The sequence below is a fragment of the Neopsephotus bourkii genome, unplaced genomic scaffold (assembly GCF_033783945.1).
Source record: "Neopsephotus bourkii isolate Nb327-2 ecotype Australia unplaced genomic scaffold, CSIRO-AGI_Nbou_v1 NB_1768, whole genome shotgun sequence".
In the NCBI taxonomy this organism is placed as follows: domain Eukaryota; kingdom Metazoa; phylum Chordata; class Aves; order Psittaciformes; family Psittacidae; genus Neopsephotus; species Neopsephotus bourkii.
The window spans coordinates 6,223,663-6,241,278 of record NW_026902242.1 but is presented as its reverse complement, the minus strand read 5'-3'; the positions used below and the strand labels follow the sequence as shown (position 1 = coordinate 6,241,278).

The 17,616-nt window shown below is 43.6% G+C and overlaps 1 protein-coding gene and 1 long non-coding RNA gene across 4 annotated transcripts in view; one reads left to right on the top strand and one right to left on the bottom strand.

Annotated features, from left to right (window-relative positions):
- Positions 1–531: 531 nt before the first annotated feature.
- MYO7B (myosin VIIB) overlaps positions 532–17,616 on the bottom strand; it is a 50,517-nt gene continuing 33,432 nt past the window's right edge. Inside the window, exons 31-49 of one of the 2 annotated variants that reach the window (XM_061379341.1) lie at positions 17,370–17,597; positions 16,758–16,925; positions 16,054–16,171; positions 15,836–15,962; positions 14,928–15,097; positions 14,079–14,260; positions 13,180–13,307; positions 12,480–12,637; positions 11,836–11,989; positions 9,745–9,900; positions 7,020–7,125; positions 6,789–6,902; positions 5,957–6,044; positions 4,546–4,652; positions 3,908–4,093; positions 2,962–3,078; positions 2,182–2,265; positions 1,364–1,483; positions 532–712 (exon numbers count right to left, since the gene is read on the bottom strand). In XM_061379341.1, coding sequence (XP_061235325.1) covers positions 629–712; positions 1,364–1,483; positions 2,182–2,265; positions 2,962–3,078; positions 3,908–4,093; positions 4,546–4,652; positions 5,957–6,044; positions 6,789–6,902; positions 7,020–7,125; positions 9,745–9,900; positions 11,836–11,989; positions 12,480–12,637; positions 13,180–13,307; positions 14,079–14,260; positions 14,928–15,097; positions 15,836–15,962; positions 16,054–16,171; positions 16,758–16,925; positions 17,370–17,597 — 2,595 coding nt within the window. In that variant the 3' untranslated portion in view covers positions 532–628. Of the gene's footprint in view, positions 713–1,363; positions 1,484–2,181; positions 2,266–2,961; positions 3,079–3,907; positions 4,094–4,545; positions 4,653–5,956; positions 6,045–6,788; positions 6,903–7,019; positions 7,126–9,744; positions 9,901–11,835; positions 12,638–13,179; positions 13,308–14,078; positions 14,261–14,927; positions 15,098–15,835; positions 15,963–16,053; positions 16,172–16,757; positions 16,926–17,369; positions 17,598–17,616 lie in introns of those variants that run through there. The other variant, XM_061379340.1, reaches the window with a different exon arrangement.
- Positions 11,095–17,451, top strand: LOC133226157 (uncharacterized). 2 transcript variants are annotated; one of them, XR_009729423.1, is made up of 3 exons: positions 11,095–11,827; positions 14,980–15,203; positions 17,348–17,451. It is a non-coding gene; the product is annotated as an uncharacterized LOC133226157 (long non-coding RNA). The 2 variants fall into 2 exon arrangements; XR_009729424.1 differs by lacking the exon at positions 11,095–11,827 and adding an exon at positions 14,459–14,762.

Sequence of the window (17,616 nt, the reverse complement as noted above, 5' to 3'; positions counted from 1 at the left end):
GTAAACCAGTGGACAGTCTGCTAATTTAGCATCACAAAGGAATGACTGCTAAGATTCTGACAGTAAGTAGCTTTCATAGTCCACGGTAGCTTACAGCACGTAACTTAGTGACAAAAGGATGAAACCCAGCATCTTACCCTTCAAGGTGTCCAGTTGCCCTACTACTAAAGGGCATTTCTCCACGCTTAGAGTTTCCAATAGGAGGAAAAAAAAATAACATTACCTTTTGTTTGCGGAGACTCAAGGGGTTTATACATTTGGTACGGGCACATATACAACAAGCTGGCATTTTCTTTCCAAAAGGAAGGCAGCTGTTAATGTGTGTCTCTCTTTAAGAACAGAGGAAATTTAGAGGCTTTCATATTAGGGTTCCTCCACCCTCCTGCCTCCATATTACGTTAAAATCCATCTGGACTTTCTCTAAATCCATAATCTGAATGGAATTCTTATACTACATCTAACACAGACAAGCGTTACAAATGCTTGAAAGCACATGCTCACTTGAGCTTCCCTTGTAGCATTTCAGATCACAGGACTGGTCATCAAGCTCATTAAACAGCATTTCTTCTAGGAGATGAAATTACAGGTAGTTTGGCACAGACACAGGTCATGGGTTCTGTTTCTGCTCTCAGGCTGAGAGGTTCTTTTGCTTGTTTACAGCATTCATTAGCAGGCGAACGTAGGATGTTAACAGGTCATCCATTTTGTAACCCTGTCAGGAAAGAAAAAGGTCTGACATCTCTCAAAATGCTCCAAAAGCAAAAATAACTATAATGTCCTCCCTGTTTTATCATCTTCTTTGGTTCTTCCCTGTCTCCTTGTCATTAATTCTACAGATTGACATCTTTTATGCTTAGAAATCCGAACTTTTTTGAGAGAGAAGTTAGCCCTTGAATGTTTTCCTTTTATATTTACAAATTTACCTTTAAATATGAATACAGTGATGCTTGTCTGAGAGTGTGGGCAATCTGAAACCAATTCTTAAAGAAGTGGTACCACTCAAGTGTAAAACCTTACAAGGATGGCATTACTGTATGGATGGATTGAACCATGCATGACAAAAAGTCTCCTACATAGTATTTTGGGTAAGTACAGTCTTTTCTTAATGTCTTGGGTAGATATGAGAAGAAAAATTGGGGAAATTACTATTTTCACGTGTCTCTGTGGCTTACAGCTTTGTATCAGATGTCATTAAATAGCACTGAACCAGTCCTAAACTTCAGTTTTATTGACGTAGCAGTGAATGCTTTTTGCACCTGCACTGGTTTTAACGTCTGTTTTGTCACCAGTGTTTTGTAGCAATTCTGGATGTAAAGGAAAACATACGAGTTTCTTGTGTGTAAGTTGACAAAATCCTTCTTACCAAAGATGTCTCACATAAGATCCGGCTTCCTCGTACCAGGTTCCCTATTGTCATGTGAAAGTATGTGCTCCCACTGCTCCAATTGGAGATTTTATTGAAGGGGTAGACTGTTAAAATATCCTGTAAGGGGAAACAAACTGAGCTCTAGAACATTTCTCAAATGAAAACAGGCTGTTACATGAGAAAACCTGTAAAGCCAGAGCATTCTTTTCTTTCCCACTTCGTTTGTAAACACAGTGGATCAAGGTAGAACTTGCATCCAGACTAGTGGTATATTGTATTTTCACCAAGTTAAGTGAGTCAGTCACTCTAACGAAACTTCATTGTATATAGGTCTTTGCCTTAGCACACTGCTGTTGTATTTGCAATGATCTAAAACTCACTGGCTATTTGTTTTCCTATTAGAAACAAATAGTGACATTCATGAACACTTCTGCCTGGGAACTTAGGACCAAACTGTTTGGGTTAGAGAGGTACTAAACACTGTCATTCGACCCAATCTTTTGGACAACTTGGGTTTCCTGCAAAGCATTTGTCTAAGGCAGGTTCCCTAGTGCACTGTCCATCATCTGCCTTTGCCCATGTCCATCATGATTACACTTCTTTTTTTCAGAGGTGTTCTGCACTGTTTCCTCTCCAGGAAACTGCAAAGAAGTGTGATGTGAGGCAGTAACATTTCCTTCAGTTTCACAAAGAGAATAAATTGAGGGACTCTTATCCTCTCCTACCATTCAGGGAGAAGGTCCTTGTTGCTGTCCCTGAATTAGTACAGTCAATTAAATCCTTCTTTACATAGACTCTTGAGAAGCAACTGTTACCTTTGTCTTCTGATGTATCAGTGAGACTCCTTGCTTGTTGATTGCAATCAGCACAATCTCTGGGAAATTTGGCTCTGAAGTTTGCTATAAACAAGTAACAGAGAAAGTTAAGTAGAAAACGAAGAAATGATCCGTATCAAGTGCAAAGTGACCTTTACCAGTGTCCAGTGCTTCTTGTTCTCTACCAGATAAACACTGAAAGAAAAAGCTCTTCAATATTGTGTAGTTTTTACTAAGGATGACTTTTTCGGCCATATATTGATGACTCAAGCAGCTGCTACATAAAAGCAGAATCAGATCCATTATTTCCTAAGCAACCTGATGATAGGATTAATAGTTGGTTGCAAACCAGTTAAGAACCTAGCAAGGACAAATTAAAGGTAGCAAGTGGGAAATGATTCCTGGAGGTATCCACTGCAGAATGAGAAGATCAGCACAGTTGTGTTTTGAGGGAAGAGCCCCCAGAGACACAAGATTTGGCAGCATTTTGTTGTGGATACCAGTGATGGGGCAATTAAGTATCTACGTAACTAAAACCTCCCTCCCTACAACTACTGCATAGTTGTAGTATTAGGTATTATGACTGGAACAACTGCACAGCCAGTAAATAACAGGCGTAGTTCAGACTGGACAAAAATCTCACTTTCAAGTAACTGAGTTTTCCTCAGTAGATTATGGGAATTCAGCTTTAAACTTAACACAAACATGGAATTATAGTCAGTCCATATGCCCCAGTGCTGGTCTACTATCAAAGCCATTCATCCAGGCCTTTAAACCTACCTTCACCTCAAAGAAGGCTGATCCAAACGTTGGCCACCGGTATACCATTTTCAAGAAGGCAATCTTGGCCTCATCCACAGTTTTTCCTTCATGTTTACTATATGCTGCAGTAATGCTCTGTTTAGAAAAAAGAATACAAACCCCATTCAGTTGGAAACAGGCAGGTTTCCAGTGTCCAGCATTAGCACTAAAGGCAGCATCAGATCATCACCAAGATCAGTCTTTTACCCACAGCAACAGTCAGAAGGCAGTGAAAATGAAAATAGCCTTGCCATGGGACAAGGTAGAGTCAGACCCTCCCCAGCGTCCCTTACCTAATGCGTTGGGTGAAGGAAGTCCAGGAGCCCAAGCGAATGGATTTGAGGGTGGAGGGCAATATGGGATGGAAGAAAATCAGTGTTCAACACACAGACATATATCACATTTTCTGCTGAAACACGTAGTGTGAATTTTCCCTCTGTTTGGAACTGTGTCCTGTGTCTTCCTCAGTGGACTAAGTGGTAAGTACCTGCTGAAATCTTGCCTTCTGGTGGATAAAAGAGCTTTTTGCTGTGAGTAGCATACACATGGTACAAGGTGACTGATGTGCTGGCCAAGCTATGAAAAGTTTAGCGCACATCTTACTTTTCTCTTTCCCCTCAAGCTCCTCAATCTCCAGTCCCATCACTGACTTTCCTATCTCTAACTCTTCTTTTGGGCACTGGAAATAGATTAGTATCTCCAGGAGAGATGCACAGTTCAAACCAGTCATCCAGGGCTGCAGATACCTTTCAGACCTTTGGTAGAGAGGATGCAAAACCTGGATTCTAAGAGGCAAACCAGCAACATCCAATAGTGTCCCTCCGTAGTGCTTGCAAAGACTGTCAGACTGAAACTGTAGTGTGGACTGATTCCTCTCATAATGCTCTGTGCAAGTAGTGTAATTCATGAAAGCTCACGTTCTTACCTTCTTCCACTCATCTGGTGAGATTACTCGGAGCAGATTGTCTGGCACCAGCTCCTTCAGGATTTTGGGGATGGTTGCCAGCTGTGTGCGGTCATTGTTGAAGCGCACTTTATAAATCAGCCCTGCAAGCTGGACAGCTTCATCCTTGGAACACTTGTGGTAGCCTCTGAGGTACTTTGGCAGCTCCTGGAAGAGACCAGCTCTGAATCCAGACAGAATGGGCTGAAGCAAATACTGGCTTACACATTCTAAAACTGTGAGGTCAGGATGTGAGTCTTGCCAAACACAGTCCAAAGACATCCCAAGAACTTCTGATTCCTGCAGGTTCTCTGGATGATCTTTAAAGGGTCCTTTCCAACCCAAACCATTCTATGATTCTCCATACAATTACAGAGCAAGATTAGCACTCCAGAGAACAATTACACAAGGGACCTGTGCTCCTAACATAAGCAATATAGCTAAGTTGTGAACACTGTGAGAAATAAGCCTTCTTCTGGGACTGAGTTGTGCTCTCCAGAGGCGTTCCTCTGGAGGCTCTATAATGCAGACCTCAGTAATACTCCAGCAGACTTGGCTTTCTCAGGATGATTTCTTGGATCACATTGCCTGTTATATTTATGCTTTAGGGAGCTGGTTACCTGGTGGTAATGAAAAATTGAATCAGCTTTCAGGTCCTTCCCAGGAGTTACATTCAGCCACAGCTTTCTCATGAAGTACACCTTATAAGCCACAGACATAGCAGCCCCTAAGGAAACAAGATCTTGTTAGTATTCTCTGTACGCTTCAGAGTTGTGCAGTTTTTAAATAGCTTGTGAGTTTCTTCAGAAATGTAATTCTGATTTTAATAGCAACAAACAAAAGTACTAACAAAAAAGCATAAAAAGCCATTTTAGATGACCAAGAAAGTGATTAATTAATTAGTGATTAAGATAAGTGGTTAGTTGTTAGTCCCTGGACACTGATCATGCAGTAATCAGTGCAAGCTCTTCAGAGATGGAGGAAGAAACTGAAGATGCCTGCAATACGAGTGTTTGTTATTTCTTGGTGCTCGTGACAGCTGCCTGCTGATGTGCAGCACATCTGAATTCTGTTATACTGATGCAGGTACATTCCCTATGGCTGTGTTTATAGGAATGAACTGTGATTTAGCGCAGCTACATCTGTATGCTGTGATTTTCAGAGCTCCTAGCAGCTGCATCAGCTGTGGGGAGAAGAGGGAAGTCTTAGATACATAGATAGTGCTTCAGGAGGTTGAACCTTGGTTTTAATGAAATAAGCAAAAGTCAGGACAAATGAATATGAAATTTAAGGGGAGTTTGATGTAGATTTTAAAATGTATGTTATACAGAGAATCATAGAATCATAGAATAGTTAGGGTTGGAAAGGAACTAAAGATCATCAAGTTCCAACCCCCCTGCCATGGGCAGGGACATCTCACACTAAACCATGCCACAAGGCTTCGTCCAACCTGGCCTTGAACACTGCCAGGTATGAAGCATTCAGAACCTCCTTGGGCAACATGGAGGTAAATTGCACAGAATTGCTGTCTTTAGCATTATATTGGTTGATTTATTGGCAATAAAACTTGTGCTTTGGTATCATCAGGTAATAATCAGGTAATAACGTAGACAACAATTTTGTAACAGCCCAAGGAATGGGAGTGACACTGTAAAGAACATGTGTTGGCTGACAGCTGACGTGGCAGTGCATGAGCCTGGATTGTCAAGAGGATCAGCCTATGAAACTTGTGTGTTTGGGATGCTACAGGTAAAAAAAATCTTTGGTACTGATTTAAAATCTCTGAAGAGATTCCCCCCAAAAAAAAGATGTTCTGGTGTTTCTCAATGCCAGTGCTTGGCTGCATCAGGTCACTGGATCTTACTGCTGGTGCAGGCAGTAGCCATGCATGTACAAACAAAAAAGATACAATAAGGCTCTGCCACACACTTCCCAAGATGGAGTAAATCCTACTAGATAAATTTGCTGCTTCCCCAGTTCAACACAGCATCTCATGCACCTTCTTGTCATGCTGGCTAGCATTCTCCTTACCATCTTTCCCTGGTTTGTTCCTCCTGTTCCAGTCTGTCACCTGCCTTAGTGAGTCAAAGAAGTAGTCTGCTTCATTCTGACTGATCACCTGGAAGAGGCCAAGCGATGAAGGGGAGAAATGAGGGATTAGCAGGTCTTACGTAGTACTGCCTGTGTCAACATACCCAAACATCAAGCTGAAGGGATTTTATTCCCTGCCTACAGTGAGAGAGCATAATTATGGCAGGAAAGACAGGCAAGGGGAAAGAAAGAAAGAAATAGGATGACAATGTCTTAAATTATTTATATTTCAAACAGGGATTTTTACTGTGACTTCTATTGCTTTTTAATTACCAGCCTGCCTATTGAAGTCAAACTGAAGATGCCTACCTATTCTTAGCCATTTCTTTTTTGTAAAGATTGGTACATACTGGGTCCCTCTTTTCAGGAACATAGCACATGAGAAACAACTTTTGCTTAGACCCAGCTTTTCCTTTGATCACATTTCCAGAGAAGGGACCTCTCCAGCAAGGCAGCCAACCCAAGCTTCAGCTTGGGCAACTGAAGCTTCTGAGAAACTAGACAGCAACTGGCAGGTCTGTCTTCTCTGGTTTTAGTACTACCTTTGTACTGATTGACTAATAGAAACTCTGCATCTTCACCCAGCCCCTTTGAGAGACCCAAAGTAATTGTCAGGTGCTAAAAGTTTGAGTCTAGATTGTGTTCTCTTAGTCAGACAGAGGCAGTAATGACCCGCTCTGTTGCTTGGCTTCGTACATTGCTGCTTAGGTGATCTGGTAAGTAAGAGAGGAGGGGGCAGTCTGGCTATCCCCCAATAGTCAAGAAGTGTTACCTTGTCTGCAATCTTCACAAAGAGGCTGAAACCTTCCCAGGAGCTCAGCTGCAATCTGGAGGCAATGTTCTGACACAGAGTGCGGATTTTGGTGTTTGTTCTCACATCGAATGTCTATGAGATAACAAGACTCTTGTTACACAGAGAAGAGGAAGAAACAGGAACACGGAATGGCTTGAAACATGCTCCTGCATAAACACATTATGGCTGGGAAAACAAGTAAGTTCTCACCTCTTCTGTTTCATTGGGGAAGCAGATCTTGTGTGAGATCTTAGTGTTATTTTGTAAGATGGCCTCAACCTCCACAGGATGCGGTGCCCACTTCCTGGAGCCACTCCTGGAAAATGCCACCATCACCACAACAAAGATCAGTGTTGAGTGTTTAATCTTTGAGGAAATGAACAACAGTATCCCATCCAAACAACAGACTCCATCCAGAATGCTAGTACTATGTGATGGGGCAGGTTACAATGGACCTTCACCCCGTTGCAAACATCACTGTATTAACAGCAAGAAAACGAAGGTCCTGTTAGCATGGATATTAAAAGTCTGTTCTACTCTGCAAGGAGGTTGCATTAATAGGTTGCACCTTCCTAGCCAGTACCATTGCCCCTTCTATGTATGTAGACGCATTTTTCATTACTGTTATTGAAATATGATGATAGTGGCCACAAGGAGGAATACACTTTATTTAACATGCAAAAAGATGCGTTCAGATACGAAATGAGTTACAGCTCAGGAGACAAGTCCCGTGAAAGTCTGGAGTGCTGCTAGAAGCATTACATCTTATATAAGAGCTGGCATGTAATCACTGACTCAAGGAGTTTAAGCTGTACAATCCCAGTTCTTTGAAATTGTATCTCAGAGCAAAGCAAAGGAACTGGCTCTGAAGTCTGAGTCGTGCCTTGATTCAGTTAAAATGAGAACAAATCTAGCACATTACCTTCTGGGGCTGGTATTTTCCTGCCCTCAGTGGCACAGAGCAGGCTGTTCGGAGGTTTTGTACACTGCAGCTTATGGGCCAAGCTCCTCTCTCACACTGGGCCAGTCCCTCCAGACAAGAGCTTAGTCTGGCATCCAGCTTGAGTTGAAAACTAGTTTTTTTTCCATTAACTGAAATAGCAGTTCCATTTGGAGGGAAGGCCTGACTGTAACCAAATTAAACAGCATGTGCTTTGGCTCTGTGCAGGCACTGTAGCGAGTGTGGGCCTACTCTACTCAGCCATCTATTCCGACTTGCAGGAGAGAGGCCACAGGAGACCAAGGAAGTGCAGCACCCTGGCTGCAGTCTCAGCTAGGAACTCGTTGCCAAGGCAAGTTCTGCTTAACACTCATCAAGGTGCTCACTGGTTCCCTGGCCAGGAGTCTGGGGATGAAGCTGTAAAGAAAGCTCTTTATGGAGGAAAAGGTGTACCCCAGGGCTCACTTGGCTTCCACTCTATATATTGTAGGTCAGGCTTTTGAGCTGCCCGTTCTCCCTTTTCCAAAGAGAGCAGTATACTTACAGGGAGAATTTGGACTAGATGATTATTGCAGGTCACTTCCAACTTCAATATTCTATTCAGAGCAGGTTTAATCATAGGACAACAAAATTTGTCTCTGTTCCTCTTCCCATCCCCCAGACTCCAGATCTGGGGCAGTTTAGCAGATAAAATTCTCCCAAACAGCCCATTCTCCTTTTTCTTCTGTGTTTCCCCACTCTAAAGAAGCTCTGTACAGCTCAACAGGGTTTACAGCATGAATAGCACATGATATAGGGAGGCAGGAAATTTTCAGTCTTCTCCATAGAAAAAAAACCAATGAATAGCATTCCTCGCCATGCATTTTTCAGGCACTTCAAAAGTGATTTCAATGTGAGGTGACATTTTCCCAGCAGTGCCAAAACCCATTCACTGAAAGGGAGACAGCCACTGTGTTAGCATTCCTCTCAAGCCTGACCCACAGGGCTCACAGACCAAAAGCAGGGCCCAGCCTAAGAGAAAGGGGAGGACGGAGGAGCAGGAGGGAGAAATCATTGGGCAGCTTCTTTACTGAAGAGGTCTGTGGCAGGAACGTGGTAACTCACAGCAGCATCAAAAGGAGGAAGGCTGGGGTTAAGCTTGTTCTTGGAGTGTCAAGCTGAGTAATTCCAGTACCTGAAAGAATCTAGGAAAACTTTACCCCTACAGTTTAGCTGAAGCTTCCTGAAATCTTGGTAGCCCTTCTGCTCTCTCTGGTTGTGTCATGTTCATTGTACCAACATACCCAGCTCTGGGAGTCAAGTGATGATGTGTGATACTGAACTTGTTATAATGTTAGTAACTGTGACACAGACCCCTCTTACTAGTTCAAAGTTTGTAAGAGAATGCATAGATGCATTTAAATTGCCCTGTGGATGTGGACTCCAACTGTAGCATGCTAGCCCCTCGCTCATTTCTAGCAAGCCTTATATTAATCCCTTTCCTCTTCAAACCTAGTTTAACACCCTCTCTCTGAGCCCTTCTAGCTCCTGGGCTAGAATCCTTCTCCCCCGTTGGGACAGACATACCCCATCTGCCACCAGCAGGCCTGGTGCCGTGTAAACTGATTCACAGTCAAAAAAGCCCCAAATTCTGATGCTGACATCAGTCATGGAGCCAGGAAGTCATTAGTGAGATTTTCTGATGTAACCATAGTCATTGATTGTGACTGGCAGGAAGGACGAGAACACTACTTGGGCTCCTGAACCCTGCACCAGTCACCCCAAGGCCCCTGAAGTACTTCTTGAGTCTCCTCAGGCTTCTTGAAGAGATGTCCTCATTGCCCACACGGAAGACTAAAAAAGGATAGTAGCGGCAGGGCTGTATCAGGTAAGTCAGTTTTCTGGTGACATCCCTCACCCTGGCCCAGGGAGGCAAGCAGACTCCCTGGGAGTCTGGTCAGGTTGACATATGCGACCCACTGCTCCCCTTCAGGTGAGGGATGCCAGATCCTTTACCTCATCACTGTCTGAATCCTCCGACTGCACTCCAGGGCCAGTGTTTCTTTCTGACGTGTCTCCATGAACTTTTGGGCATGTTTCAGCAGTGACTTGCTGGGTGGGAACAGGCCAGTGCAGAGCCAAAGGAGCTGCCAGCCCTTGGTCACGCTGTACCTGTGAACACAAAGCAAACAGTTCTGCTCTAGACACATATAATTCTTTGTTTGACCACACACCAGCTACAGGGAAGAGAAACAAACACTCTCCCATAATGGTATGTACTGCTGTTCAGCAGAGAGCTGCTAATCAACAGTGCCTTCTCATGGGAACTGGCAGTGATTTTCTGTGCAACAGCCAGAGTCCATATGTGAAGACAATGCTAAATCCTGGTTGATAAATATTCATGACGGTTGCAAATCTCATGAATAAACATAAGCTCCAGTTTAACACTCATCTTGGCAGCAGTGGCCCCAGTGCCATCCTCTTGGAAAGCCACTGTCAATATGCTGTTCAAGCCCACATGCGTTTGGATTGTGCCTTATCAGCTGTTCATATTCACCTGCCCTCTGTGCTAGACAGCTTTGCTCTTTACTTGCATCTTTACTTTCCCTCAAGCATGCTCATGCTCTGAAAAATAAGCTCATAGATGGTATTGTGTAATGAGGTAGGTACAGTTCTTAAACACATCAGATGAAGTCTGTACACCTTTCAGGCAGAAAACCAGTTCTTTCAGCCTCTGGACTTGTGAAACCTGACAGTCAAAGTTCTTCTGGCATCTCACCCTCACCAGTAAGAAAGGCTCTGCACCCAGGAGGCGGTCAGTCATTCTACCTTCAAAGCCAGAGCAGAACACACTTCAGCTGTGTTCCAGGAATTGCTCTGAAATGTTTAATCATGTGAAGTGGTTTTGGCTGGGAAAGTCAGCAGGTCTGCCTCTGAATGGGTACCAGACTCTGCTGAATGAGGAGGTCCTAGCTTCCTTACTCCCATTTATGTCTCTGATTTTGCAGATGAAAACACACTATTTTAATACCCATTTATAGATCTGTGGTGTTTGTGTCTATCTGAGAGCAGGACATGGTCCACAGTGCAGTAGCCTGGGAAGGAAGAAAGATTTGTTGCTCTGGCTGTTCTAATGAAAGTATATGGAAATAGCTGCCTTTCAAGCATTGTTTTTTCCACATCAGTGACGCCCCTCAAAACAGTGGCTAAATCAGTAGAGTGCATCAGGCATGGCGCTGGCACCATGGTTACAGACTATGCATTAAATAGCCTGGAAGATTAGTGCACAGAAGGAAATTTACTGTTTAATAGTTAGGCATGTATGTAACGTTTCACTAAATTTAATATTTGTGGAACAAGAAGAAAGAAAACCAAATGGAAGATCCTTCTCTAAGTTTTGCAGTGATGCAATGCAGCTAGAAACAAACCATTTTGTTAATAATTAGTACTATTTTAAACCTCCTTTTGCAATTCAGCTCCCCTCGAAGTAGGTCAAATTATCATTTTATGAGTGAGGAAAGAAAACACCAGCCTGTTACAGGGACTTACACATAGGCAGGGCCCATGTAACCAATCTGTTCTGCAAGGCAGTTGCATAAACTAATTAACATGACTATTCTGATGTATTTACTGGTGATAAAAGACCTAGTGTGAACTCTGTGCTTATAGGAGGGAAATATTGTCATTGGGAAAATGTCAAACCAATGGAGGGCTGGCAGAGCATCACTGAAAGCATGCAAGAAATTTATGCACTGTGTTATTTACTCCACAGACTGCCTTGGGAGTAAGAAGGCTTTAATAACACCTCGCTTGCCTCACATCATACTGCACAGAGTTGAGCACTGAATGCTGATGGGAGCAAAGCTGCAGCTCAAGGGAGAAGAGTGACAGTCATTCTCTGTGGCCTTTCTGTAGTCCAAAGTGCTGTGCACAGGTGAGCCCCATAGCACTGCCCAGGAAAAGGAAGAAGGGAAGGCATCCCTCCAATGTTTGGCCAGCCTTCCCCTCTGCCTCCACCCCACCGCCATGAGGAGCTGAGGCTCTTCATGACCACTTGCATTTGAGCCTGGCTCTGCAGAAGCAGGGTGCTTGCACTCAGGTGAGTACCTGTTTCTGTTCTCAGTCAGTTGCTTCATAATCTGACAGTAAATTTCATCCCTCAGGACCTCTTCCTGGATAGCTGCTACAAATATCTGGTCAGTGACTTCCACAGAGGAGTGCACCTGTTTTGAGGGATAGTCTCCCATGAATTTCATGATGGGTGAATGTGCTGTTAAGAAAAAAAAGAGGCCAATTTTGGAAGGCAAATGGGAAGTCTCACCTGGATCCTAACATGTTTGTGACTCTTTTGATATCTAATGGCAAATACTGGGAGGAGGGTCTGGAATATATTCCCTGCCTGTCCACTACCCTCTTTCCCTGTGGAGCAGTCACTGCTTGGCTGTGATTTATACTGTATTAGCTGCTTGCTCTGGGCATATTAGCTACTGCTCTTGGCAGTAGATCTCACTCACCCCTAAAGCAACATTCTCAGTTAAGTGAGCCAGCAGGAGTTGAGGAGCACTGGGAGGGAATAGGAAGCTTTCCTCTGTAGATAAGAGAAACAGAGTTGATAACCCCCACCTTGATGTACATGTCTCCCTTGTAATGTGGATGCAGCATTATCTCAATGGAGGGGAGTTTAGTGGATGCAGCTAGCTCCTCCTGCCCCCGAGTGTTCTCAGGTCCCAAAGAGAAGAGTGAAAGGATATCGATGAAGGCCTGACAAGCCAAATCAAGAAGATCAGGGTCTGTGCATGCTCTCTTCAGCAAGGGCTGTTTCAAGGGCTCCTTAGAATGTGCCCAGAGTTGACTGCGCCCACGGGATTTTTGGAGGACAGCTTTGCTGATGGATTCCTTCTCAGGAGGCCTGAATGAAGACAAAGACAAGTGCAGGCAACACAAAATTACTGGATCAGTATTGCTGTGAACACAGGAGGTCACTATCACATAGACTTCCGTAGTCATGTTCTTGAAACAGTGATCTCCTATCTCCTTTGATTATTCATATCAACAAGGAGATGTAGTTTCTTGTAGATCCAGAAGACAGAAGGCTTGAAAACAGAACATAGGTTTTAGAAAACTAATTTTTCCCTTGCTGTCCAAAGCCTGTGATGTTGTGTATCCTCACTAGCTGGTAAGTGCTAAAGAAGGGGTGAGAGTAAGAATAGTGCCTGCTGGAAAGAAGCAAGTCCAGCTGGGGTTCTTCTATCCTTACCTTTGCATTTCTGCAGATAAAAGATACAAGTAGGCCATGTGCCAGAAACTCTACACATCAAAAGTCACACTTAATTATGGAGAACAATTGGTATCTTCATCAGAAAAGGGGGATGCCATTACATCCTGGGCTTTAAGTGTCACTGAAGATCAATAAGAACTTTCCTAGGGTGCACACTACACAGATAGTTTCACCTGAAGTGTTCATAGGAGAACTCCTCTAGGGTGTAAGGCTTCACTCTGAGATCTTCTTCATCAGGTTCATCCATGTAGGAGTTCTGTGAAGCTGTCCTCCTCTGGTCTGGAGACATCATTAGCAAACTCTGGAATGATACAGCCATGTAGACATGTCACATGGACACAGGTCTCTGCACAGATTGTCAGGTGTTGCTCAGCATATATTCACTAAATTGGGTACTGTGTGCCAGAGGAGACTTTCTGTTCCCTAAGCAGCATCTTCAGAGACTCAAGAAAGACTTGGGAATAGTTAAAGGAGTAATTTCCATAGACCAAACAGTAGTGGATGTGGATGTGATTATCCAAAGCACAACACTTGTGAAAAATCCACCTGCCTATTACTAGTGTTTTTTCCCCTACATTTTCAGCTTTTTAATTGTTAGTACTATATCCAATACGGTGAATCTCCAAAACTGAACACAAAATTGTTACCAAAGTGTTTGATGGGAAACCTTGACTCCCTGAAAAAGCATGTTCTTTTAAAGTAACTAGCTGCACTGAAAGCTTCCCTTGAGATGTATGATCACCAAGCAAGCCTGGTGTGAATGCAGGAAAATTCAACTGCACACCCATTTCCAGGAATTGCCTCAGATTCCAGGCACTGAGATCCCTAACAGTGAGCAGACTGGGTTTTTGAGTTAATGCTTTTGGGCAAGTGTGGTCTTCTGTGTGGAGTTTTGGCTATGTTTAGTTTTGTTTTCTGGTAGGACAGAATTAAATGCTTTGCTTCAATGGGAGGTACTGAACTTATCTGACTTCGGAGGAACAACTGACTGCCAGTTATAAATTTAATCATATTTAACACTGTTATAATTTATCTTCCAGTCTCTTCAAAGGGAGTGCTCAGCTTGTCTTACCAGTACTTGACTAGAGGGTTTTGTCAGAGAAGGAATGATGTAGATATCTTCCAAAAATACATTCCCTGTTTTGCCTGTCCTTTCATTCTGGGCACAGATCCAGCCAGAGTTTGCATCCAGACTTTTGTCTTCGGTGAAGATTAGCAAGTCTCCCTTCTTGAAGGACAGGATGGCAGGGTCTTCTGGGAAACAGAATAAGGGAGTACTGTTCAGGCTTGACATTAAAGAAAACGCAAAGTGATTGCAACGTGAAAGACAGAGGAACTGTATTTTGAAGGCCTGACTTCAATTAGTAAGTGATTTGTGTAAATGCAGCTAATTATCTAGTAAGACTTCAGAGAAATCACATTTCCTCTGACAGCCCAATTTTGATCCACTGAGGGCAATGGCAAAACTCTATTTGATTTAAATGAGTGCTGACTTTGTGTGTAGAACTGGTAGCAAAGCATATAAAGAAACTCAGCAGCTGTAAGTAGGTGAAATTAATGTTTACATTTTAATCCCCTTTTGTCTGTTCCAGCCAACTGTATTCTACAGAAAATTCCAGTTTACCACCTCTCTGAAGTTCTTCTGGAAACTATTTCTGGGGAGCCTAGATCCAGTTTCCTACTGTAAGCAGGCTGAGTTGTTGGACACTGTACTATCTAAATAAAATACGCAAAGAAGTAGAAGGAGGAAGGAAAAGTAATTTGTATGCAAAGGTATTGCTGTGCTGATCACTGAGCATCCCTTCTGGAGCAAAGGGACTCTTGCTGAAGCAATCCCTCTTCTCTTTAGGCTCTTTCAAATCAGGGCTGTGTGTTCTCCCAAGGTTTCTTCCCTACCCTGTAGAAAAGTTATAAGACTTACCCTGGGATTTTTTCTCCTGCATTGCCACAGCGAATCGGGATCTCTTCTTCAGTCCTTCCAGGAACATGACCACCAGTTCAGCAATGACAACGCTGTTTACAGATGTCAGGACAAACTCCTCGGCACGAAGTGTAATGAGAGTACAACTCTGTCCAAATGTCTTCACTGCCCTATGTAGTATTGAACAGTTTGTTACCAGAGCATCTGAAAGAGTTACAGACACACCTGCAATTACAGCCAAGGCACCTACAGCTCCTTGCAGACAAATCCCTTTCAGTGAGTATTGGTAGTTCTGTATTTGCCTTCTCATGAGTTGGTAGGTGTGAAGGACTGAAGTGGTTCGGGTTCACTCTTGACTCCATCCTGTTTGTACAAAAGTGCTTCATTACAGAATAAGTAACTGGGCAACTGACTAAATCCGTGGCAGTCCTTACAGTGGTGTTTTTGTGTATGTGAGATCCTAATCACTGAGTGATCTGACATAAGGATGTGTGCCCTGAGCAAACCAATGGTTACCCCCTTTCCCTCACTTATCCTGTTCAGATCCATCACACTTGAGAAGTATATAAACTCCCAACATGCATAACAGATGATGGCTTAACTATGTTAGCTATTCTGGCCATTCTTGTATTGATGCACGTCTGTGCTTCCTTATACCTTTCTGACTGAGCAGGATCATCATTCCTTCTAACAGCTGGGAAGAGTCAGTCACTTCAATGTTTCCTTTACAAGCTGCTCAGAACTTGTCCCTTTCTGTTTCCCACCCTGAGGCTAAACCACCTTTCCAGGCTCAGATCAAATCACCTAGGGGGGCAGCAGAGAAAGTACACCTCCTCTCTTACATGGAATATTCTTTCTGATATGAGCAGAGAAGCCTTTTTCAGATCTTGTCTTTCTGGGACACTCACCTGTTGGTGTGGATGCCAGTTATCTCTGGGAAGGTCAGCTCAAGGAGCCGCTTTTCTGACTCATCCAAGAAGAAGATACCTTTCCAGTTTACAGCAACAATGAAGTGGTTCTTGGGCAAGCTGGGACCTGAAAATGCAACAAAAAACCTTACCTATGCTATCAAGTCCTCCTCTATAGACCCTAGATCTGTCCTCTGCTCCCAGGCTCCAGGTATTACCTGAAAACTTGGTGACTTCAAAGAATCGGGAAAAAAGCAAAGGCCACTGAAAGCGAGCGAAGTCTACAAGTTGTTCCTTCACAGTCTGACGCGAGAGACGGTCCTGTGTGTATGGGGCCTGCGGTATACAAAGAGGCCTAAAGTTTTCTCAGTAACATCTGTTTTGCATGGTCTGCAGACAATAAAAAGCAAGCCTGATGCCAGAGATGCCCAGCAGCCCTCAAGGGTACCTGAAGAAAGTCAAATTAGGAACAGCCTCCAGGGGCCAAACCACATGCAGCTGAGGCTGCCCACAGGCATGTAGTTTGCATATTTCCCTCAAATCCCCACTGACTGATCTGTTCAGAGCCTAACACAGTTTGGGTGGAAAGGATTCAGGTAATCTGTTTCCAGATGAAAACCAATATTCCACCCCATGCCCATCCTGACATCCAGATGGGAGATAGAGAGCCCTAAAAGAGACTCTATTGAGAGATTTAAATCTACCTTTTTCATTCTGTACACACACCCTCACCCCCCCCTTGGGCCTTACATGGAAGAGTGAGTGGAAAGGTTCTCTGCTCCCCTATTTAACTACTTGGGAAATATAAGCTGAGATGGTTTTCCTTCTTAACCCAACAGACTATTCATAAATGGAAATGGTGAAAAAAGCAGAAGCTGGTGTTTGAGAGTGGTTACCCAGCAGTGCCAGACAAACCTCTTACCTTAGCATGTGCATAGGTTATAAGGCTCACCCACTTTTCTAGGGGCTTGGACTTCAGCTGTTTTGCTGGAATACAGTCATGGAGCACCTTCTGCACAAGTTCATTGTGGATGGAATCTCCAAATTGAATGTAACAATATTTTGCACCTATCTCCACCAAATCCTCCTCCTGAAATAATCAATCCATTAAACAAGACTTAGGAAACTGTCACAAAGTACAGATAGCCTCGTTGGATCTTGAATCCATTTCAGGAATGGGATTTGCTCTGGTTTTGTGTGGATAACTCATGACAGCCATCCAGCATAAGGAGAGATGGTCTTCACACAATCATAGCATCAAAGAGATTATTAGCAAAGATATTTTAAAAGGACCTTCATTGCCCTTTTCACATGCCTCCAGGTGCCACGTGAACTGAAAGTTGCAGACATAAACCAAAACGAATTGCAGCTGCCAGCCTGGCTGCTGGCACAATCACTTGGACTGAGTTTGTTAAGATTAAGAAGAGAAGGGTTGTCCACAGCCACTTTAAAACTGCGTTCATCTTTCTGCTTTTTTTATGTGGAAAAGTTAACATAGCTTTGTCCCTTCAGGAGGATGAATAAGGAGACCCACCTTCTCACAGCGATACTCTCCAAACCGGATGCCTCGAATGACTTGGTGGTAAATAAGATCAGTGCTGATAGGATCCTCCTGGGAGTTGTGCCAGGGGGTGAAGATTTCCTTGCGGAAGTAGAGCCGCCAGGGCGCATTGCGTTCATGTGTGCCCCGCTCCTTCACTAGCTGCTCACACTGAGAGATGGCATCCAGGACGTGATCTCGTCCCCCACCCAGTGACCAGACCTAGGACAAAGGGACAATA